This window comes from Dysidea avara, chromosome 6 (genome assembly GCF_963678975.1).
Source record: "Dysidea avara chromosome 6, odDysAvar1.4, whole genome shotgun sequence".
NCBI classification, from domain to species: domain Eukaryota; kingdom Metazoa; phylum Porifera; class Demospongiae; order Dictyoceratida; family Dysideidae; genus Dysidea; species Dysidea avara.
In genome coordinates, this window is record NC_089277.1 from 34,712,810 (window position 1) to 34,738,964 (window position 26,155).

Genomic DNA, 26,155 nt, shown 5'->3' on the forward strand with positions numbered 1-26,155 from the left:
CTTTCACTTGCACAAGTCTGTGGTGAATACGTAGCAGTTGGTATATGCACAGGGGCTTCCCTAAAGAGTGGTGCAGCACTGCTCTACTTTACTCAAAATTCTTTTGATGTGGTAAAAAGGGGTGTATATTAGTACTAGTGTATAAATTAACAAAATGACTTAGATGTTGGTAGTAAATTGAGTTTTACTGCTCTACTTTATTTTGCTGGGGAAAGCTTATGCAAGACTGAACTCACCAAGTCCGAAGGATGAGGGAGCTTGTAACTCTGTAAACGGCAAAATTCACATAATTTATAAATAGTAGTTTAAACAGTAATCTCTTAAACCACATCACTTTCTTCCATGAATTCACCCACGCACTCCAAGATAATGACGCAAGTATTTGTACTACGTCATGATTTTTACTATATAAATGTCTGCCATGTTAATTTTTCCATTTACATTGTGAGTATGCGCAGTTAACATGCTCCCTCATCCTTCAGGCTCAACCAGCTTCTGGTATATGGTAGTGGTGGCAATATTCAGTGACAGCTAGTCCCAACCACTGTGAGCACATTCTTGAATCATTTAATACTGTACCTTTACAATCCAGCAGCCTCAGTGGCGTAACTAAATCCAGGTCTACCTGGGCCCAGGCCCGGGTGTCAGCAAATTATTAGATTGAAAACAGACATTTTGTATACCATGACACCAAGATAGGCTTGGCCAACCGTCACGGACTGTGGGAGAGTATCAAAAATTTGAACAAAACAGCGAAGAAGACTTACTGGTGTTAGGTCTATACTCTAGAGTATCTCTTAGTGAGCAATAGTGGACCATTGGTTGATTTGATCGAAGCACAAACTACCATGTCCCTTAAATTAAATTTCATGTGCATAAATTAGGCTGTAGTGTTCAGACCATGTAAACAATGTTGAGCATGTGTCCTAGCACATGGGAACAGTTGTGTCAAATGGCCAGTCAGTGCTATTCTCTTCAACACTTCCACTCACTCCATTTAGCAAACGTGTGATGCAACAGTTAACAAAAGGATAGTCCATGTTTGAGATTACAAGCAACAAAAATATTAGTTACTCACACTAATTATTGTTCTATTTTTAGACTAGCTTACTCACGTGATAGTGCATTTAAACAAAGGCAGTTGATCTTTTGCAATTGAGCCACTGACAAACTGCACTACAAGGTGATGAATTGTTGAGAGAGTTGGTCTGCTATATATTAAAGTAGAGGGGATTACTCAGAAATAGAGATAATTAAAAAGGAGTCAAACTGGAATCTTAAGTGGTAATTCACTAAATTCAGTGGACGAAATCAGTGTGGCCAGGACTGTCTATTGTAAATAGCTATAACGCATTAGAACAAGTAATTGTATACTGCCAGTGATGTATAGCTCTACTTGATCATGGACAAATAAGTTGGAGTGCAGTTAAGACACATGAGAGTGAGATGAGGCTCAATCTGCGGTGGTTACATTATACTTACATAGATAGCAATTTGTAAATAAAACAGCTACTTATGATATAAGTTTGCTAATACTACACCATATGGCTAGCCCATCATTGGGTCATTAGCCTTTTTGTACAATCATGACATTATGTATTCTGTGGGGGTGCATCACCTTCTGGTTAGCTATGCCACTGATTGCACTAGGACCTGGTGTCAGTCTTGTTCTAGCTACACCACTGAGCAGCCTTGATCATGATTTTCAGCCTCACTATATTCTGAGCATCGGGTTACAGTAGTTGCATTATGTACTGTATTTACTTGATTAGCTGTTGGAATCATGTTTAGTGAGCTGGAAAGCCAAGAAGGGATGCCATATCCAGTTGCTTATACACAAGAAATCAGTACAATACTTATACATTACTGTATATGCCTACATGAGAAAACCTGAAAGGGGTTTTTGGCTACTTGTGAAGTCTGCACTCTGCAAAATAGTGTCCTTGAAAAATAAATGCTATCACATAGTTTTAAAAGTTTCTAAAGAGTATACTATGAAGTTTATGTTGTACACAGTAATCACTGACTTGTAGAATATTCTGTAACATCGATGTAGTGATTAATACACATATTGACTAGATTTGTTAGACCCCATATGTATGTATGTGCATGTGAGATTCTCAGGTATCACATGTTAAGGAGTTCGATAATAATAAAGCTATGTCCATCTATACCTTCAAATTAACCAGGCTGCTTGAAGACTTCTTCTATTTCACAGCCTTTTACAAAGGCAGCTGCATGTGGAAAGTACATATTGCTAAATTGGAGCAAGGAAAATTATGCATGGATGTAGCAATCAAGTTGTGGGGTAGTATATCAGAATTACAGGTTGTACTAACTAGTCAGATTTGGTAGGTATTGCAAATCAATACATGCAACCTAATCTTATAAAACCATTGATCTACGCACAATAGTACATCTGTAATAAAATGCATTTAAAAACAATGGGTAAAAAACACGAGTTTCAGAAAAAAATTTACACAAGTTTTTATGGCCTTGCTGGTTGGTGAATTGACACTCCAGTAAATAAATCTTGGGGATCATTGTGTTCCGCTATTCATAGGGAGTTAAAAATCCTTGTTCCATCTTCATACACAGGTAGGTTTCTGAGTTACAGACGTTTATTAATGTTGCGGTGATGAAAGAATTTATGACAATCTTTCTTCAATGAATTCGCCTTCCTTCCAGATCACAGAAGAATATGTTTAGCAAAAAACTATACTTTGATAGATTCACAAATTCATGGCGAATACAATGAGCAAAGATTCAACTCCATACACCATTATATTAGTAAGTTATGATGGTTTATGTAAGCACCTGTAGATTATTTTCTCGGTGTCTTCTGTACATATTGATTTATTCGCTTATCCGGGTGTCTACTACTGTATTTCCCACACTGCTTATCTTATGAAGCTGAAACTTAGCCAGTCTATTCATTCCTCTGTCCCTGTAGACAACAAAGAACCAATAAAACGAATTTTGATAAATGTGCATATATCGAAGGTTTTCTAAAATTAGGTCACATATGGACAAGAAATTAATTTTTATGTTTATAAAGTAGCACCAGCCGGCCAGACCTCAAGCAAGTATCAACTAATTGCAGCACAACCTCAATATTCAATTAATCATTAACAGTTGTCGTTCATCTTATCTCCAAACATGTAACTGAACTTTATGTGTATGCACGCATCTCCAATGGCTGGGTTGATTTTACATTGTTTAGTCTCATTGTTTCCCATACATTATTGGTTTTGTACAAGTGAAAAAGAGATGAATGTTCCTCCTAAGTTGGTGAAATAACCAGTACAATTATTTGAAGGTGAACTGATTCTGCCCAAATATATTGATTCATTCAAGTTTCTGACTCCCTACACTACAAGCTTCCAACAACCTTCCTTGCAGGTCCCAGTGAATAAATCATAAACGGGGATTTATAACAATGACATCAGTACACATAATCCTTATGAATGGTATATAATAGTGCTGCCATGATATAGAAAAACTCTATATTATATATCACCAGGATTTATGTCAAATAATATATTATACGACATAGAACTAACTGTAATATTTGCAAGACAAACATATACATACTCTTCATTGTAAGTTTAACTTCAAGTTGGATGTATACCACAAGAAAAAGCTACTTAAAATGCATTTTGCTACTACTTTTCAGTTGAGACAAGTGACTAGCACTACATAGAAACCTTAAAACCTCCCAGTTTACTTTGGAGTTGGCTTGTTTACCACACTACATAATCAACACACAACTTAATTAAACGTCAAACACCATATGTCTGGCCTCCCCTACATCATTATATTAAGTAGTGCCACTACTGTGCAACCATCAATATAACTGATTGGCTACATCATATCATATCACCACTTTGTTTTATCGATACTATTGATGTATCGATATATCATGGCAACACTAGTTCAGAAGTCAAAAATTTCACCTTCAACCCCACTTAACATAATTAACACTGAAAATTTCTCATGCCTTGTCATGGCCCAGAGGAAAACGGAAATGCTGCCTGAAAATATCACACTGATTGGCTACCTTCATTTAGAATTCACGTGAGCCTCAATAGTCACAATACAAAACTAGCAAACGGTTGGGATCACTGGGGATCAATAGATATTTAAATTGTACTTCGTGTAAGCACTACGGTGATATACTTTGTTTTGTAAAATTGCTTAGTCTTCTGGGTGCAATTGATAACACACTTTCATGCATAATATGTGACCTAATTTTAGAAAACCGTCGATATCCACACAATTTTCAAAATGCATTTTATTTGTTCTTTGTTTTCTACAGGAACAGAGGAATGGACTAACTAAGTTTCAGCTTCATAAGTTAAGCAGCATTAGAAATACAGCACTAGACAGCCGGAGGAGCAAATAAATTGATATGTACAGAAGCTATCAAGAAAAGAATCTACAGGTGCTTACATAAACCATCATAACTTACTGATACAACAGCGCACGGAATTTAATCTTTGCTCATTGTGTTCGCCATGAATTTGTGCATCCACCAAGGTATAGTTTTTGCTCCAGGCATGCTTGTGTGTTCGAGAAGGAAGGCAAATTCACTGAAATACGATCGTCAGTAAATTCTTTCATCACCGCAACGTAAACAAACATTTGTAACTTTGAAATCCTTTCCTATATGGAAGATTTTTGTACTCCCTATGAACAGGCAAACACAATGATGCCCAGGATTTATCCATTCTAGGCTTAATTCGCCCACCAGTGAGACGATAAAACTTGTGTAATTTTTTTCTGGAGCTTGTGTTTTTAACCCATAGTTTTTAAATGCATTTTATTACAAAAGTACTATTGTGCGTATATCGACGGTTTTCCAAAATTCGGTCACATATGCTAACACTAACGAGGTATGTATAGATATTTTCAACAAAACAATGATGCCACACTTAGTCACATCATCCATGCAATTTAGTTCATCCCACAAACTAGCATTTTGCACAATTAATTATAACAGCGCTTAACCGATTCTATCCTCCTCTGGTCATGGCCCCTAATAATAGAGCCATGTAAAATATTTGTATAGTATCTATAGCAGTGAATTTCGAGACAAAATGGCTGCGTACTGCCATGATTTAATGCTTTTTATGATTCCATGTTGCTCACAGACAGCTTACATTCCTGATAAGTGGGTATGGCTCCATGTTCCTTGAGTATGTACTACTGCATTTTCATCATTAAAAGCAAGCTTGCTAATTTGTATTCAAAAGCAGATGAGACTAAACACGGACAAAATGTAACCGAAACAAAGTGCGCACTTACAACACTAGTAAGAATGACAGCATTAGTAACACAAATTATCAAAGTGGTATTTAAGGGTGCAGTGCAATTGTAGAACAAATACAAACTTCTTCAGAGAGCCAAAAGGAATGTTCGCACTGTCGCTATAAACTGCTTTCAAACTGGTCACAAACTAGTTTAATTCGTTCGCACTTAAAAGTGCTTTATTATAAACTGGTTATTTTCAACTCACCTTCTGATGTGATTTGAACCACCTCAGCTGGAATAAGTTGAAAACTGGTGTGCAGATATGTTAACTATCATATGTACATGTAGTAGGAGTCATGCATCCATGGAATTCTAGCACAAAACATTCATAAAAAAGCCAGACCAAAATGTGCATATAATACAATACAACACACACATGCACGCACGCACACACACCCACACGTAAGCACACACATGCACACACACGCGCGCGCGTGCACGCACGCACACACATGTACATAACAGTAACACACACTTACCATTTGAAACAATAGTCTCACTAACAGTTCAGATTCTCCTCGATGTTTGGAGGCCAGAGTTGACGATGACACGTTAATAAATGTAGTCCCACACTCAGTAGCTACAGCTTTAGCTAACAATGTCTTCCCTGTTCCAGGAGGTCCCATCATTAGCATTCCTTTCCATGGTCGCCTAATGCCTTGGAAGTATCCAGGCATCCATAACGGCAACACCACTGCTTCCTCTAGCAGCCTCTTAGCCTCTGTTAATCCAGCTATGTCATCCCTAGTAATGGTAGAATGGCAAGGTTATCAGTTATCACAATATGTGTTAAGAGAATTATTCATAATTATTTTTCTGAATTGCAGAATCACTAATTTAAAATAAAAACTTTATAACCAAACGTCAGTCATTTCACATGCAATTATATTCTTCCAAATTCCAAACTCTCCTCATCACACTTCATTGAACTAACTTGAAATAATCCACTTCACTCAGCTATAAACTAAATGTTTATCTACGTATTATCCCACTAGGGACTCAGTTGCGGCCTGGCCTGCACCTGATTAGCCTCGCTAGCCTTTTTCTCAGGTAGCGCGAATCATGTTTCTTCCTGGCTAATTCCTTTTGTTCTAAACTTCTAGACTTCGCCACTTTCCAATGCATTTTTAACCAGAAAAACATCACCAAAATTAATAACTCCATTCTGCTAAAGCTACTTAACTATTAGAACAAATAATTATTATAAGTGCTTTCTGTTTGAAAGTAGTTTATATTTTTGCTGGTGTGAACGCGTGAAGAAAGTGAAGCAGTTTGAAAACAGTTTGGATTGAACCATGAAAGCAGTTTAAGTGCAAACACCACTAAAGATGCAGCACAACATTTTCTTCAAACTATGGATCCGATTTGTATTTTGCAGGCTTTGAATAAAACTAGTAATATAAGGCCACTCCAAATAAATCTTCTGTTTTTCTTAAGCAAATTAGCATTCGGGTGGGTGGTCTATTCAATTACAAAATTGGCAGCCATTATTTGCCTAGGTATAGCCATAGCAAACAGCCTAATAACATTTTCAGCTTGTATCATCGTTTACATTGCAGGAATAACACAAACATGAACTTGTGCCAACTTGATAGCACGCTGACACGTGAGCTGGCAACCTTACAAAATTGAAAAACCAGAAAATAATGGAAGAATATGGAATAATGGAACTTTTAGAGCTGAGAGTAAACAGATGCAGGTGGTGGATTAGGGAAACGCAGAATTTATTAGGAGTGGCCTAAAGTTAGTGCTAACCTTTTTATATCCCAGTAGTTGCAAACACTAGTAGAATGAAAAAGATGTCAACTTTACACAGAACAAACAAGCTACTGTGGTCACAACCTGGATACATACATACTTAATGACAGTTACTTCAAGTACAAGATAGCTGCACTGTAGGTAGTTTCACTGTCTCAGGGTACATAGCAAACAAGGATATTACAGCTCTCGATAGTCACATAGAGTCTACTACACATTCAATTCCATTTTAACGAGTGTCCTTCTATCCTACCATGCCTTCATTCCAAGTTTCAGCCATTGAGTCACACAAGTGTTTTGAGATGACAGGGCGACAGCCGGGGAAGAAATGTCCATCCACGTAAAATCTTGTCTGCTGTTCATAACATCTTTGAAGACGAGCACCACACTTAATACAGAGAGATGAGCGAATCACTTCAGTGTGATCCTTTCCTTCTCTGCAAACAATGTTCCTTTCTGTAAAACAAAGAAAAACGGTAAGTTCAGAAAACATGAAAAATTTTCCAAGTCAAAAGTGCGTCCAAAAATAATAATAATAATTCACTAGGACAGGTATAATGACTAGAAGATCACATGACTTTAGTTGTCTCACAGCATGTAAGTAGTGGCGACTACATTTTGAGAGAGTGGGAACAGATTACTGTTTTTCATATTTGTGTTTTACATCAAATATACTTTTGGAAGTTCTTCCACTGTAACAATTAATATGCTTTAATTAATAGAGTAATAATATTACTCAAATAACAGTTTTTCTTTAACAAAAGTGGAAAGAATCTCATCTTTGCTTGTCTGCTTGTTGTCTTTGGGTTACAGTGACTTTAAGCTAATGCAATGATTGTTCCATTAGAAACCTGGTTGTACTCCTGTATAGTAGACATTGCAATTGTAAATGATATATATATATCAGTTGACTGCTCCATTAGTTGCTTTGGTAGGATCCAGCAAAGCCCCCTAAAAGCATCGTAATGTAAAATATAAAATATGAACATAATGCAACTATATTAGACTGTTTCCACTTTCTAGAACTCTTGTTGGCCCTTTGTATATTTGTTCCAAAAGAACTAAAGTCATGTGTTCTCCAACTCTCCATCCCAGTTTACCTGCTTACCTCTCTCATTCCTGGTCCTGTTCTCACTCCTGGTTTTAGCTCAATCAGGTGATCACCTTGTTTCACAGCTACACAATTCAATAGACTATAAAGCATGGAATAACACAACCAAGTAGAACAAAGAGAAGTTAGATCTATATAGTACATAGCTGTGAAACTGGACAGAGTATCATTAACAGGTTAATGTACAGATCATTATTACTGGTTATCCAGTAATAACTGAATTGAATGATAAAACATCAACAGATCTGATGCTAAATCTAGCATAATACAGTATTTATGTTCTAGTGTGTGGGAGTGTCAAAGTGCCACACTGGGTAATAACTACCATACAGGTACTGTATCACCCAGAGATAATTAACTTATTACCCTGTGGTCAAGTCACTTAGACTGGTTCATTACATCATAACAACTACAAATGGTATTGTTTACCAATGGAGCAAATAGCCTAATATGGATATTGTAATACAAAAACACACTAGTACAGTACTTTTACACCTGCTAAATCATACAATAAAATGTTAATAATTTCTACAGTGGCACTATACTATTTGCAATGGAATAAGCAAATATCAAAACTAGTCTGTGTCTAATTTCAGTTGTTCCGGTGATTTGTCCCAGCACTGTACAGACTGTATGTTGAAGAATCATTACTGTCTGGCTCCATCATTCTATCTTGGGAGTACTTCTTGCTGCTTATTAGCCATTGCATGCCACATGATGTCACTCCATACCACTGGAATCTATTGCTTTGTAAAAACTTCCATCACCACAGTTTATAGCTTGTATAATTACAATCTAGTAACTATGAAGTTAATCTTCAGTACACTAACACTAACTAAAACTCACTACAAAGGAACTCAAACAGAAACTTACTTTAATGCCTGTAAACTGTAGCTCACTCCCATATTGAATACGATATAATATGTGACCAGATTTTACAAAACCGATCCAAATCGCACTCCAAATCGCACATCTGGCAAAATCAAACCAACACCACCAGTGGATAGTTACACTATCATACTACTAGTTTTGACCCTCAGTACTACTCAAACTACTCAAGACTGGTTTTAACAGACGTCTTTTCTGGGTGGTGTGGAGTGCTCAAATGGCAGTTTCAGGCCTTGTGAAGGACCTGGCTTGGCAAGAATCAATGGTGTACTGGTGGACAGCCTTATAATGTTGGCCAGACGATTTCTCTGTTGATTTTGCTACATATCAGCCACTAAGGAGCCAGCACAGCCCTGTAATCTCGTGTCTGGACTCCAATCGTGGTCTGCCTCCATTTTGAAGTCTATCTCTTGCCCTCCCCACCACCCTCCACCCTCCACCCTTTGTGAGCACTCGTGATACTACTTCGCTCGTCCAACTGCTCAGATTTTCTATCTTATTTGGCGGGAAACTCTACAAGCAGCTACAAGTACTGGAAGTGGCCTGAAAGGTAACAGATTGATGCATCTTATGTGTAAATTTCATACGCATGGTTGCTATCCTTGGAGAGTTATGCTGACTTCAATTCTTTAAAACCGTTTATCTCGAAACTTCTAATATGTGATTTGGATCGTTTTTCCAAAATCCAGTCACATATCATGTACACTAAACATCATGATATTATTGTATATCATCAAATTCACAGTAAAAAGTAAGAGACAAGAAAAGCACAAAGGGTTGTAAGGTGTCACCCCACAAGGAAAAGCTACTAATGTTCAACAGGTTATAAATACTTAGAAAGCAGCATGAATAATTCTCTTTGATGTTGACACAGTTAATGAGGTTATTCATACACTTAGAGACCTGAGGTTAGAGTTCTAAATTTCATTTAGAGACCTGTTGTCATGTGAGACTGTTATGGTAAATTCAACAACACTTCAAAGAGTTTTCTATGTCACTGATTTAATAAGTGGTTGTATGGCTAGTGAGATTTGGGTTTTTACCTTTATCAGCCATACCAGCACTTGACCAAGCTAGCTGTCAAACCAAATGAGCCAGCATATTACAGCTACCCCAACAATGTTCCACATTCACAACTAGCTAGCCATCAGTGCATGAAACTACTGGTGTTGCTGAGTTTACAGCAATCACATTTGCATTTGTCTGCTTGTCAGCACTGTCGCCATTAGATCGTCAACACACTTCAGCTGTGCTATTGCACCTGCTTGTAACTTTTGTCCCAGTTGTAATAAAGCTTGTCACTTTGTGGCCAGTTGTAATAAAACTTGTTGCTTTGTGGCCAGTTGTAATAAAGCTTGTCACGTTGTAATCAAGGTTGTAATAAAGCTTGTTGCTTCATGAACAGTTGTTATAAAGCTTCTCCCTTGTGGCCAGCTTGTCGCTTCTTAGTATTGGCTAGTAAACAAGCCTTGGGACTAAACAACAGCTGCTAAAACAACACTACACTGGCCATTGAGCCAGCAGCACACAGAAACATGCTGAAAAGGACCTTACTTAGCATGACTCTGTGCTTCTTTTGTCTGTGCTGGTAATAAGCTGCATGCTAAATAGGTTTGATACCCACTATCATTTTTTAGTAGGTTGAAACCCTCGTGCTTGGTTTGGTAGCTTGGCGGGCATTAATTAGTGACCTCAGCTGCACCTTGGTCACTAATTATTGCTACACCTCGGTGACCAAACTGCGTCCTTGGGTTGTCAACTTTCTGAAAAAAACCTCCAGTGGGTATCTAACATACACATGGTCACAACATGTTACAAGTAGGCTGGTACTGCATCTTAACCACAAAATTTGTTTACTGTATTTGTTGTGGGTGACCACAACATAGGCAACCACAGAGTGTATTCAGGGCAGGGCATGTGATCACTACTTTACAAGCAGCAAAACTCAACTAAAATGCTACTAATCCCTCAGGGATGTCTGCTCACAGCATTACAGTACCACTCAATGATACAAGTATAAGCAATTTTAAACTAGAGTAGGGATCAACTAGAAAATAGTGCACTGATAAAAAGTATTGAAACAAGCTTGAGTTGGTATGACAGCAAATTACTGTAACACAAAAGAAGTGAATATCCATACTGTGCTGCAGAGTTTCCGTAATTAAAATGCACAGTAGGGATATTCACTTCTATTTGTGTTACAGAAATTTGCTGTCATAATATACCAACTCAAGCTTGTTCCAATAGTTTTTATTGTTGCACTATTTCTAGTTGATCCCTACTCTAGTTCAAAATTCCAAATTTTTTCTTGTACTTGTTTCTGTTCTTTTTATAGAACTGGTGATTAATCTACGTACTAGTTTGTTTCATAAAGATGATTAATTTAATGTAGGCATGGGAAGTCAATCAAAGAAGACTCCATCAATTTTTTTGCTGAACATAAACTATAATTTTGCACATAAATTGGTGTACTGATATTCTAAAACAATTGATTTAATTGATTGATTTATACGTCTTATATGGTTCAAGACAAGTGTACAGGAAATGAATAAGCGATCTAGATGCAGGGTCAAAGCAGCTGGAGCCCTGGCAAAACATACACACAGACACACACTCACAAAAGAAACAAAACACACACATACATCAATTATTATATTAAATTAATTAGATCTGACAGAGCCCACAGATCTGAGGAGAAAACACTGAAAATTCTGTCAGTATGAGCAGAATATTGCAATTCTGGCAGCTTGATCAACCAATGGCTTAATGGTAACTTGCACGGGTGAGATAAGTTGGTCCGCATCGCAGGTATATGCTCTAAAAAACCAATCTCAATTGTAACAAGCTGGGCATACAGACCACTGAGGCCAGTACATCACTGTTCATAGAATGAAATAGCTTAGCACAAAGAACTTACACAGTAAAGCAGTGCAAAACGGTGCCAACTAATCAGCATGTCTCTGTTCTACTTTGCTAAGAACGAGATTTCATCCACCCCGGCATCATCTGGAACAGTTAGTTGAACTCAGACACATGAGAAACAAACAATTAACAGTGTTCATAGAATGAACACCTTAGTACAATATACACGGGCAGCAAAGCAGTTCATTAATGAGAAACACAAGCAATTAAACTGTGCCAACTAATCAGCACGTGTCTGTTATACTTTGCTAAAAACGAGTTCTTATCCTCCACCCATCGTCTGTAGAAGTCAGTCCAACACAAACACACGAGAAACAAACAATTAACAGTGTTCATACGTTATCTTACTGACACAGCAAAGCAGTGCATTAAGACAATTGTACCAACACATCGGCACTTACCTGTTCTACTTTGCTAAGAACGAGTTCTTATCCTCCACCCGTCGTCTGTAGCACTCAGTTGAACACAAACACACAAGAAACAAACAATTAACAGTGTTCATAGAATGAAATACCTGGCTTACTACAAACTTTATAATACACAGCAAAGCAGTGCGTTAAGAAACACAAGCGAGTAAACCATGCAAACTAATCAGTACGCGACCTGTTCTACTTTGCTAAGAATGAGTTTTTAATCCTCCATCTGTTGTCTGGAACAATCAAACACACGAGAAGCAAACGTACTGGCCAGCAAAGAAAATCCAGCAGCAAGTACTAAATAAATTATTAGCACTAATGCACTACTATTGCAATAAATAAACACCTTGCATTGTCGGCAAAAAGAACTGAGTACAAAAGAAAGTCCATGATGCGTGCATTGTGCATACTGCGGTTGGTGAAAAGGCACATCTCAGGATGAAGCGATGTCGAACAGTGAAGAAATCAAGCCTGTAGCTATATCCATTGTTGAGTTATGCTTGTCTGCATAAAGGTATCAGTTAGTTAGAATAAAATTCTATTAAATAATTCTTTTTAAATTCCATGTAAACATTTTGGAAGGGTTTGGGGTTAATCTGAAGACATTTTTGGGCTTGGCTGTGCCTAACCAATACCGCCAAGTTGTTATGAAGGGAAATTGAAGCTGGTTTTAGGTTTACGGTGATATTTTGGGAGGGAAAAGCCCAGTTTTGCACGATCCCTAATATACAGTACTACTGTACTGTATGATGACGGTATGTTGATTGACATTTTGGTATCATACCGGTATTAACTTAATAGTAGTCTAATTACTCTAATAGAACGTTGGTACACATGATCAGCGTCTTAGTGTAGTATATCAATCTGCAGGTAAGAATTCAGCGATAATCCATAACACTTAGTGCTGATAATGGTGTTTGTTCACTGTACTAGATCACATTAAGTTGTACATGTAATCTAATCTCTATACTGTTTTCTATCAGGAGATGATGTTTAGTGCAAATCAAGGTACATTAGTCAGCATCTGCAAACTTATGCATTTTGATGGTGCACAAAAACAAAGGTGGGTACTGTATGTGGCTTATGGTCTCTTAATACCATGTGCTACTCTAATAGAATGCGCACTGGTTAGAATCAAGACACACGATAGTGTGTCGTGCGGCCCAAGAAGCCGGCGCGCCACACCGTGAGTATATTAACAGGAAGAAAGAAAACGCAATTGTCACACCTATGTAGCTCTGTGATCCCTTATCCGATAGGAACCAAATTTGCTAGAGACGTGCCGCCCAGTTAGGGGAGTCTACATACCAAATTTGAAGAAAATCGCTCCAGCCATTTCCGAGATACGAGCGAACAAAATTTCATTTTAATTTCTTCGTTTTTTTCTTCTTCTTCTTCTTCATCTTCATTTCGCACACTTGGCAAAATTCGCCATAAAACACGAATGCGTGCTCGGATTGGGCTGCAATTTGGCACACTTAAAGGGCTCATTAAGGCGGATCTCCGCACCAACTTTGGTAGGAATCCGATGAACATTCACAGAGTTATTACCGATTATTTGCATAAAATAAGGTCGAAGGTCTGTCACGCCTACAGGGTAAACCCCTTGGAGGAATCAGTTGCAAATTGATATGTAGATGGAGCAACCATCGTAGGAGTGCCTTTTTGTGGTTTGAAAGGAATCGGGATAAAGACCATGGAGATATGACACAAAACCAAACCTGTGTCAAAATTACGCAATCGATTTTTATGAATAAAAAAACTATTAGTTTTCGTGTCTACCAGGGAAACCGCTTAGAGCAATGAACTGAAAATCAGTATGTAGCTGGAATAATCATCATAGAAAGTTCTTGCAGTAGTACAGAAGAATCGGATTACAAATCACTGAGTTATGATTCGAAAGGCAACTACGTGCAGCAAATGCGAGATCGAGATACTCTAATAGAACAGTCACCCTAATAAAGCATTCAGCTGCATGTATAATTTACACAGTTATATTACATTGCAAGTTATTCTGTAGGGAATTCAGCTACAAACAAGTCACCCTGTAGTCAGATCAGCTAGAAGAAGGTACCTAATAGAGAGTTCAGCTACAAAGAAGCCATCATGTAGAGAGTTCAGCTCAAATAAATCACCCTGTAGAGAATTCAGCTACAAACAAATTGCCCTGTAGAGAGATCAGCTAGAAGAAGTTACCTTGTAGAGAGTTCATTTACAAAGAAACAATCATGCAAAGAGTTTAGCTGCAAACAAATCACCCAGTAGAAAGTTCCGCTATGAACAGATCACACTGTAGAGAGTTCAGTTAGAAACAAGTCATCCTGTAGAGAGATCAGCTAGAAGAAGTCACATTGTAGAGAGTTCAGTTACAAAGAAACAATCATGCAAAGAGTTCAGCTACAAACAAATCACCCTGTAGAGAGTTCAGCTAGAAACAAGTCACCATGTAGAGAGTTCAGCTAGAAGAAGTTACATTGTAGAGAATTCAGCTACAAAGAAACTACCATGTAGAGAGTTCAGCTGCAAACAAATTGCCCTGTAGAGAATTCAGCTATAAACAAATCACCCTGTAGAAAGATCAGCTAGAAGAAGTTACCTTGTAGAGAGTTCATGATCAACTACAAACAAATCACTCTGTAGAGAGTTCAGCTAGAAACAAGTTACCCTGTAGAGAGTTCAGCTAGAAGAAGTTACATTGTAGAGAGTTCAGCTACAAAGAAACTACCAATCTACCATGTAGAGAGTTCAGCTGCAAACAAATTGCCCTGTAGAGAATTCAGCTACAGACAAATCACCTTCTAGAAAGATCAGCTAGAAGAAGTTACCTTGTAGAGAGTTCAGCTACAAACAAATAACCCTGTAGAGAGTTCAGCTAGAAACAAGTCACCCTGTAGAGAGTTCAGCTAGAAACAAGTCACCCTGTAGAGAGATCAGCTAGAAACAAGTCACCATGTAGAGAGTTCAGCTAGAAGAAGTTACATTGTAGAGAGTTCAGCTACAAAGAAACTACCATGTACAGAGTTCAGCTGCAAACAAATTGCACTGTAGAGAGATCAGCTAGAAGAAGTTACATTGTAGAGAGTTCAGCTACAAAGAAACTACCATGTAGAGAGTTCAGCTGCAAACAAATTGCCCTGTAGAGAATTCAGCTACAAACAAATCACCCTGTAGAGAGTTCAGCTAGAAACAAGTCACCCTGTAGAGAGATCAGCTAGAAACAAGTCACCATGTAGAGAGTTCAGCTAGAAGAAGTTACATTGTAGAGAGTTCAGCTACAAAGAAACTACCATGTAGAGAGTTCAGCTGCAAACAAATTGCCCTGTAGAGAATTCAGCTACAAACAAATCACCCTGTAGAGAGTTCAGCTAGAAACAAGTCACCCTGTAGAGAGTTCAGCTAGAAGAAGTTACATTGTAGAAAGTTCAGCTACAAAGAAACTACATGTACAGATTTCAGCTGCAAACAAATTGCCCTGTAGAGAGATCAGCTAGAAGAAGTTACATTGTAGAGAGTTCAGCTACAAAGAAACTACCATGTAGAGAGTTCAGCTGCAAACAAATTGCCCTGTAGAGAATTCAGCTACAAACAAATCACCCTGTAGAGAGTTCAGCTAGAAACAAGTCACCATGTAGAGAGTTCAGCTAGAAGAAGTTACATTGTAGAGAGTTCAGCTACAAAGAAACTACCATGTACAGAGTTCAGCTGCAAACAAATTGCCCTGTAGAGAGATCAGCTAGAAGAAGTTACATTGTAGAGAGTTCAGCTACAAAGAAACTACCATGTAGAGAGTTCAGCTGCAAACAAATTGCCCTGTAGAGAATTCAGCTACAAACAAATCACCCTGTAGAGAGTTCAGCTAGAAACAAGTCACCATGTAGAGAGTTCAGCTAGAAGAAGTTACATTGTAGAGAGTTCAGCTACAAAGAAACTACCATGTACAGAGTTCAGCTGCAAACAAATTGCCCTGTAGAGAGATCAGCTAGAAGAAGTTACATTGTAGAGAGTTCAGCTACAAAGAAACTACCATGTAGAGAGTTCAGCTGCAAACAAATTGCCCTGTAGAGAATTCAGCTACAAACAAATCACCCTGTAGAGAGTTCAGCTAGAAACAAGTCACCCTGTAGAGAGTTCAGCTAGAAGAAGTTACATTGTAGAGAGTTCAGCTACAAAGAAACTACCATGTAGGGAGTTCAGCTGCAAACAAATTGCCCTGTAGAGAATTCAGCTACAAACAAATCACCCTGTAGAGAGTTCAGCTAGAAACAAGTCACCCTGTAGAGAGTTTAGCTAGAAGAAGTTACATTGTAGAGAGTTCAGCTACAAAGAAACTACTATGTACAGAGTTCAGCTGCAAACAAATTGCCCTGTACAGAATTCAGCTACAAACATATCACCCTGTAGAAAGATCAGCTAGAAGAAGTTACCTTGTAGATAGTTCAGCTAGAAACAAATCACCCTGTAGAGAGTTCAGCTAGAAACAAGTCACCATGTAGAGAGTTCAGCTAGAAGAAGTTACATTGTAGAGAGTTCAGCTAGAAGAAGTTACAGTGTAGAGAGTTCATCTACAAAGAAACTACCATGTAGAGAGTTCAGCTGCAAACAAATTGCCCTGTAGATAATTCAGCTACAAACAAATCACCCTGTAGAGAGTTCAGCTAGAAACAAGTCACCCTGTAGAGAGTTCAGCTAGAAGAAGTTACATTGTAGAGAGTTCAGCTACAAAGAAACTACCATGTAGAGAGTTCAGCTGCAAACAAATTGCCCTGTAGAAAATTCAGCTACAAACAAATCACCCTGTAGAAAGATCAGCTAGAAGAAGTTACCTTGTAGAGAATTCAGCTACAAACAAATCACCCTGTAGAGAGTACAGCTAGAAACAAGTTACGCTGTAGAGAGATCAGCTAGAAACAAGTCACCCTGTAGAGAGTTCAGCTAGAATAAGTTACATTGTAAAGAGTTCAGCTACAAAGAAACTACCATGTACAGAGTTCAGCTGCAAACAAATTGCCCTGTACAGAATTCAGCTACAAACAAATCACCCTGTAGAAAGATCAGCTAGAAGAAGTTACCTTGTAGAGAGTTCAGCTAGAAACAAATCACCCTGTAGAGAGTTCAGCTAGAAACAAGTCACCCTGTAGAGAGATCAGTTAGAAACAAGCCACCCGTAGAGAGTTCAGCTAGAAGAAGTTACATTGTAGAGAGTTCAGCAGTTTAGCTGCAGACAAATCACCCTGTAGAGAATTCAGCTACAAACAAATTACCCTGTAGAAAGATCAGCTAGAAGAAGTTACCTTGTAGAGAGTTCAGCTACAAACAAATTACCATGTAGAGAGTTCAGCTACAAACAAGTCATCCGGTAGAGACATCAGCTAGAAGGATCACCTTGCAGAGAGGTCAGCTACAAAGAAATCACCCTACTTCATCTTTTCTTCTTCCTGTAGTAAAGAAAAAATGACAGGTTAAAATCCCTAAAGCCGGCCATAGGCCGCCTTTGGGGTATACAAATACAAAAAGAAATGAAATCTAATCCAAAACAGCCAAGCTGTAAAAAAAGAGTGCAGCCCTGAGAAAGGCTATGGTGAAAAAAGATGTGAAATCCAAGGTGGCGGCCAAGAAATGGCTGTGATGGTAGGTTAATGGTAAAAATTTTAATAACAACAATTCAGGTGAATTTGGTGCCGCTTGGTCTAGGCACAAAATTCACCTGAATTGTCGTTATTAAAATTTTTACCATTAACCTACCATCACAGCCATTTCTTGGCCGCCACCTTGGATTTCACATCTTTTTTCACCATAGCCTTTCTCAGGGCCGCACTCTTTTTTTACAGCTTGGCTGTTTTGGATTAGATTCTCTTTACATGCAAAATATCAAAATACTCTAATAGAACAATCACTGCACAATAAATAATCTAATAGAGCAGTCACACATACCTAACTTGAGAGGCATGTAAATTGTATGGAAATTATCAGTATTGGTATCTGTATCAGTGAAAATTTACTGCTAAGTATCGGCATTGGATTGGTAGATATTTTTCTGCATTGGTGGAATGCCGTTACCCTATTGAAACGTCTATCACATGGTAGGGTTAGAATTTCACATGCTTAAAAGAATAGTGTACTAACACTGAAGCCATTCAATATACATTTTTCACATCATCCAATGAAATCATTACACAAGCATAGTGCTACAATGATATAGAAAAACTTATATCATATATCACCAAGGTTTATGTCACTATATACCACACCAGTGGTTGAGATCAAAAGCGCCATGCTGTGATATATAACTGATATACCATGGTATATAACTGATATACCACGCTTTGTGGCTACGCTTACTATATGGTGTAACTTCACACATTCTGCGAAATCCTTATCTAAACGATAAACAAGTCTCTAATAACAAGCACCTAAATCAACCAACAATTATTCATTCACCTGAGCAATTTTCGATGAACTCTTGTCTCCTTCACTAACTTCAATAATCGTGAGTAGATGGGCATGGCACCGCTAAAGACTCTAAAATGTCTGATCCATCAAGGATGTCTACTCAACAGGTTCTGTTTCACTATACCTTTCTATCTATAATCATTTCATCTACTGGGGTGTAGAATATGATCAAGACACACGGTAGTGTGTCGTGCGGCCCAAGAAGCCGGCGCGCCATACCGTGAGTATATTGACAGGAAGAACGAAAATGTCATTTTCACACCTTTGTATCTCGGTGATCACTTATCTGATTGGAACCAAATTTGCTACACAGTTGCCCGCCAGCCAAGGGAGTCTACATTCTAAATTTGAAGGAAATCGCTCCAGCCATTTCCGAGATACGAGCTGTCAAAGTTTCGTTTTTTTTCTTCGTCTTTTCGCACACTTGCAAAAATTGCTATAACACGCAAACGCGTACTCCTATCGCCTTGAAATTTGGCACACAGAAAGGGAGTCCAAAGGCGAATCCTAGCATCAAATTTGGTACAAATCCGATGAATGGTTCAGGAGTTATGACCGATTATTCGCATAAAACAAGATCGATGTGTTGTCACGCCTACAGGGTAAACCGCTTCATGGAATGAGTTGAAAATTGCTATGTAGATGGAGTAACCATCGTAGGAGTGCCTTTTGGTGGTTTGAAAGGAATCGAGATAAAGACCACGGAGATATGACACAAAACCCAACCTGTGTCACAATTACGCGATCGATTGTTATAAATAAAAAAGTATTAGTTTTCACGCCTACTAGGCAAACCGCTTAGAGCAATGAGCTGAAAATCGGTGTATAGCTGGAATAATCTTCATAGAAAGTCCTTGCAGTAGTACAGAAGAATCGGATTACAAACCACTGAGTTATGATTCGAAAGCCAACTCCGTGTAGCAAATGCGAGATCGAGATACTCTAATAGAACAGTCACCCTAATAGAGCATTCGGCTAATTTATTTACTCCATTATAGAATTTTATTACATCACAAGTTATTCTGTAGGGAGTTCAGCTGCAAACAGTTAATCTTATAGACAATTCAGCAAGAAGACAGTCACCATGTGGAGAGTTAAGCAAATATACCACTATAGAGATTCAGAACATTACAAGTCACACTGAAGAAAGTTCAGCTATAAACAAGTCATGCACTGTGTAGAGAATTAAGCTACAATTAAGTCACTCTCTAGAGAATTCAGATGCACAGAATTCTGCTACACACAAGTCACTGTGGAGAGAGTTCAGCTACAAACAAATTACCCTTTAGAGTGATCAGCTACAAACAAAACACTTTGCAGGGTGTTCAACTGCAACAAATCAATTACCTTTAGAGCGATCAGCAATGAACAAATCAACACAAATCTACCTGTAGAGAGATCAGCTAGAAACAAACCACCCTGAAGAGAGTTCAGCTACAAAAAATCACCCTGTAGAGACATCAGCTAGAAACTAGACACAATGTAAGGAGTTCAGCTACAAGCAATCACCCTGTAGAGAGTTCAGCTAAAACAAATCAACCTGCAGAGAGATCAGCTACAAACAAATCACCTTATAGAGAGTTCAGCTACAAACAGATTACCTGTAGAGAGATCGGCTACAAACAAATCAACCTGCAGAGAGATCAGCTATATACACACAAATCAACTTGTAGAGAGATCAGCTACAAACAAATCACCCTGTAGAGAGATCAGCTACAAACTACACACAATGTAAGGAGTTCAGCTACAAACAAATCACCCTGTAGAGAGATCAGCTACAAACTAGACACAAAGTAAGGAGTTCAGCTACAAGCAAATTACCCTGTAGAGAGTTCATCTACAAACAAATCAACCTGTAGAGCAATCAGCTAGAAACAAATCACCCTGAAGAGAGGTCAGCTACAAAAAATCACCCTGTAGAGAGATCAGCTAGAAACAAATCACCCTGAAGAGAGGTCAGCTACAAAAAAATCACCGTGTAGAAAGATCAGCTACAAACAAATTTCCCTGTAGAGAGATCGGCTACAAACAAATCAACCTGCAGAGAGATCAGCTACACACAAATCAACTTGTAGAGAGTTCAGCTACAAACAAATTACCCTGTAGAGAGATCGGCTACAAACAAATCAGCCTGTAGAGAGTTCAGCTAAAACAAATCAACCTGCAGAGAGATCAACTACAAACAAATCACCTTATAGAGAGTTCAGCTACAAACAAATTACCCTATAGAGAGATCGGCTACAAACAAATCAACCTGCAGAGAGATCACCTACACACAAATCAACTTGTAGAGAGATCAATTACAAACAAATCACCCTGTAGAGAGATCAGCTAGAAACTACACACAATGTAAGGAGTTCAGCTACAAATAAATCACCTTATAGAGAGTTCAGCTACAAACAAATCACTCTGTAGAGAGATCAGCTAGAAACTGGACACAATTTAAGGAGTTCAGCTACAAGCAAATCGCCCTTTAGTGAGTTCAGCTACAAACAAATCAACCTGCAGTGAGATCACCTACAAAAAAGCACCTTGTACAGAGTTCAGCTACAAACAAATTACCCTGTAGAGAGATCGGCTACAAACAAATCAACCAGTAGAAAGATCAGCTACACACAAATCAACTTGTAGAGAGATCAGCTACAAACAAATCACCCTGTAGAGAGATCAGCTAGAAACTAGTCACAATGTAAGGAGTTCAGCTACAAGTAAATCACCCTGTAGAGAGTTCAGCTAAAACAAATCAACCTGCAGAGAGATCAGCTACAAATAAATCACTTTATAGACAGTTCAGCTACAAACAAATTACCTTGTAGAGAGATCGGCTGCAAATTAATCAACCTGCAGAGAGATCAGCTACACACACATCAACTTGTATAGAGATCAGCTACAAACAAATCACCCTGTAGAGAGATCAGCTAGAAACTACACACAATGTAAGGAGTTCAGCTACAAACAAATCACCCTGTAGAGAGATCAGCTACAAACTAGACACAAAGTAAGGAGTTCAGCTACAAGCAAGTTACCCTGTAGAGAGTTCATCTACAAGCAAATCAACCTGCAGAGCAATCAGCTAGAAACAAATCACCCTGAAGAGAGGTCAGCTACAAAAAATCACCCTGTAGAGAGATCAGCTAGAAACAAATCACCCTGAAGAGAGGTCAGCTACAAACAAAACACTTTGCAGAGAATTCAGCTACAAACAAATCAGCTTGTAGAGAGATCAGTTACACACAAATCAACCTGTAGAGAGATAAGCTAGAAACAAATCACCCTGTAGAGAGTTCAGCTACAAGCAAAACACCCTGTATAGAGTTCAGCAACAAAGAAACCACCATGTAGAGAGTTCAGCTGCAAACAAATCACCTTATAGAGAGTTCAGCTACAAACAAATCACCCTGTAGAGAGATCAGCTAGAAACTAGACACAATGTAAGGAGTTCAGCTACAAGCAAATCACCCTTTAGTGAGTTCAGCTACAAACAAATCAACCTGCAGTGAGATCACCTACAAAAAAGCACCTTGTACAGAGTTCAGCTACAAACAAATTACCCTGTAGAGAGATCGGCTACAAACAAATCAACCTGTAGAAAGATCAGCTACACACAAATCAACTTGTAGAGAGATCAGCTACAAACAAATCACCCTGTAGAGAGATCAGCTAGAAACTACACACAATGTAAGGAGTTCAGCTACAAGTAAATCACCCTGTATAGAGTTCAGCTAAAACAAATCAACCTGCAGAGAGATCAGCTACAAATAAATCACTTTATAGACAGTTCAGCTACAAACAAATTACCTTGTAGAGAGATCGGCTGCAAATTAATCAACCTGCAGAGAGATCAGCTACACACAAATCAACTTGTAGAGAGATCAGCTACAAACAAATCACCCTGTAGAGAGATCAGCTAGAAACTAGATACAATGCAAGGAGTTCAGCTACAAGCAAAATCACCCTTTAGTGAGTTCAGCTACAAACAAATCAACCTGCAGTGAGATCACCCACAAAAACGCACTTGTACAGAGTTCAGTTACAAACAAATCACCCTGTAGAGAGATCAGGTAGAAAAATTCACCTTGTAGAGAGTTCATTTACAAAGAAACCATCATATAGAGAGTTCAGCTACAAAGAAATTACCCCGTAGAGAGTTCAGCTAGAAGAAGTCACCTTGTAAAGAGTTTAGCTACAAAGAAACCATCATGTACAGAGTTCAGCTACAAAGAAACCACCTGTACAGAATTCAACTACAAACAAATCACCCTGTATAGAGATCAGCTAGAAGAAGTTACCTTGTAGATAGTTCAGCTACAACAATTCACCCTGTAGAAAGATCATGCTAGAAGAAGTCACCTTGTAGAGTGTTCAGTTACAAAGAAACCATCATGTAGAGAGTTCAGCTGCAAACAAATCACTCTGTAGAGAGTTCAGCTACAAAGAAACCGCCATGTAGAGAGTTCAGCCTCATACAAACCACCTAGTAGAGAATTCAACTGCAACAAATCACCCTGTAGAGAAGAAGTTACCTTGTAGAGAGTTCAGCTACAAAGAAACCACCATGTAGAGAGTTTAGCTGCAAACAATTCACCTGTAGAGAGTTCAGCTAGAAACAAATCACCCCGTAGAGAGATCAACTGGACGAAGTCACCTTGTAGAGAGTTCAGCTACAAAGAAACAATCATGTAGAGAGTTCAGCTGCAAACAAATCACTCTGTAGAGAGTTCAGCTACAAAGAAACCGCCATGTAGAGAGTTCAGCCTCATACAAACCACCTAGTAGAGAATTCAACTACAACAAATCACCCTGTAGAGAAGAAGTTACCTTGTAGAGAGTTCAGCTACAAAGAAACCACCATGTAGAGAGTTTAGCTGCAAACAATTCACCTGTAGAGAGTTCAGCTAGAAACAAATCACCCCGTAGAGAGATCAACTGGACGAAGTCACATTGTAGAGAGTTCAGCTACAAAGAAACAATCATGTAGAGAGTTCAGCTGCAAACAAATCACCCTGCAGAGAGTTCAGCTACAAAAAAATCACCCTGTAGATAGTTCAGCTAGACGAAGTCACCTTATAGAGAGTTTAGCTACAAAGAAACCATCATGTAGAGAGTTCGGCTATAAAGACACCACCATGTAGAGAGTTTAGCTGCAAACAAATCACCTGTTACAGAGAGTTCAGCTACAAAGAAACCATCCTGTATATAGTTCAGCTACATTTCAAGTCACCCAGTAGAGAGATCAGCTGCAAAAAAAATCCTGTGGGGAATAATGAGCATGTAATGAATATATGTATATAATTTGTATAATTACTAATAAAATCAAAAATAATTGAAGTACTAAAATTCTTCTTTAAGTTCTTTTCTTCTTCCTGTGGTAAAGAAAAAAACACATGGGTTAAAAAAGCCCCAAAGCCAGCCATAGGCCGGCTTTGCAGTATACAAATACAAAAAGAAGTGATATCTAATCAAAAAACAGCCAAGCTGTAAAAAAAGGTGCGGCCCCCATAAAGGCCATGGTGAAAAAAGATGTGAAATCCAAGGTGGCGGCCAAGAAATGGCTGTGATGGTAGGTTAATGGTTACATTTTAATAACAGCAATTCAGGTGAATTTTGTGCCGCTTGGTCTTGGCACCAAATTCACCTGAATTGTTGTTATTAAAATGTAACCATTAACCTACCATCACAGCCATTTCTTGGCCGCCACCTTGGATTTCACATCTTTTTTCACCATGGCCTTTATGGGGGCCGCACCTTTTTTTACAGCTTGGCTGTTTTTGATTAGATAGTTATAACACGATTACTTGGGATATGACAAAAATATGTGCATGAGCACCGCAGTGCATATATTTTTGTCATATCCCTTGTAAGCGTGTTATGGTGCTCGTGCATATATTTTTGTAATATCCAGAGTAATTGTGTTTTAACTATAAAATAAAAATTATAAACATATAACACAATATGTGACTGTGCCTGCAAAAACAGGGCATGTGGGCACAAACTACACCCCATCACATTACAGGTCATATCTCATTACTGGAACAAAATATTTGCATTTTATAACTTGCATCATAACATCAATTAAAAGCTTACAGTACTAAGGACTAAAAATTTCATTCCTAAAGCATTATGGTACAAGTACACAGAAAAATTTGGAATTTTCAACTAGAGTAGGGACCATAACACATCGATAAGAAGTACTGAAACAAGTTGGAGTACTGCACAATATTAAATCACAGTAAAACAATAAGAAGTGTTATATTCCTACTGTACATTTCCATAATGGTATCTTGAGCACAGTAGGGATATAACACTTCTTATTGTTTTACTGTGATTTAATATTGTGCACTACTTCAACTTGTTTCAGTACTTTTTATTGATTTGATATGGCCACTACTCTAGAGTTGAAAATTCCAAATTTTTCTGTGTACTTGTTTGTTAACTTTTTTTGTAAATAATTATTATGACTAGTGAACCCACGCATACCACATCAGAAATGGCGACGCGCCCCTATTATCCTTTGAAAAGTGAAGTATCCATTACGTTCGTTGTCAGCTATGTTCAACCCGTTATGCAGCATTTTGAATCAACAACTGTTCGAATAGCACCTCTGCACTCGTTTAATCAATTATAAGTCTTGAGTGCAATGGACTAGGGAGTTGGAACTTGTGTCATTTATATTCACCATGAACTGCAGCAATCATCAAGGTATAGTTTTTGGCTTAAATAATGTACCCATACTATCAAACAAGAAGGCCTTCTTCAAACTTAGAAATGATGACGAAAATTACATTTTACCACAATGCAAACAAACACATAAAACTCATGTTTGCTCATGGTACAGAAACGAAACAAAATGTTCCTACTCCCATGAAGATTGGTATATATACAATTTAATTTGTGTCTTCCTTCACTGTTTACTGATGCAATTAAAACATAGGAAAAATTATTTTTGTAGCACATGTTTTTTACCCAATGTATTTCAATTGCATTTGTCTCAAAAACAGAATTGTGGAAACAAGTCAGATTTTCATTCAGTGGGTCACAAATAGAACCAACTGTAACATTTGCAAGACAAAATATACACACCTCAGATCAAAGGAAACCACAAGGCTATATTTCATGTATTTCCCTGACCATAACTGCCTTTGATGTGAGGCAGTAGAGATGGGTGATACGATATCAAAAGTTTCGATACCATACCAAAAGTATTGATACCAATGATAGCATACAATTCGAAGTGAGTATCTATACTTGATACCAAAAGGATCAAGCTCACATGATCAATTAGTGAAATTTCATTGTA

At 38.1% G+C, this 26,155-nt stretch overlaps 2 protein-coding genes across 2 annotated transcripts in view; one reads left to right on the forward strand and one right to left on the reverse strand.

Moving 5' to 3' along the window:
* The window catches only part of LOC136259428 (tyrosine-protein kinase JAK2-like), a 61,696-nt gene that overhangs the window by 17,687 nt on the left and 17,854 nt on the right, over positions 1 to 26,155 (forward strand). The window lies entirely within an intron of this gene.
* LOC136257839 (uncharacterized) overlaps positions 2,385 to 26,155 on the reverse strand; it is a 196,625-nt gene continuing 172,854 nt past the window's right edge. The window contains exons 3-7 of the mRNA XM_066051141.1: positions 8,180 to 8,247; positions 7,325 to 7,527; positions 7,069 to 7,095; positions 5,793 to 6,057; positions 2,385 to 2,947 (exon numbers count right to left, since the gene is read on the reverse strand). Coding sequence (XP_065907213.1) covers positions 2,930 to 2,947; positions 5,793 to 6,057; positions 7,069 to 7,095; positions 7,325 to 7,434 — 420 coding nt within the window. The 5' untranslated portion in view covers positions 7,435 to 7,527; positions 8,180 to 8,247 and the 3' untranslated portion in view covers positions 2,385 to 2,929. The remainder of the gene's footprint in view (positions 2,948 to 5,792; positions 6,058 to 7,068; positions 7,096 to 7,324; positions 7,528 to 8,179; positions 8,248 to 26,155) is intronic.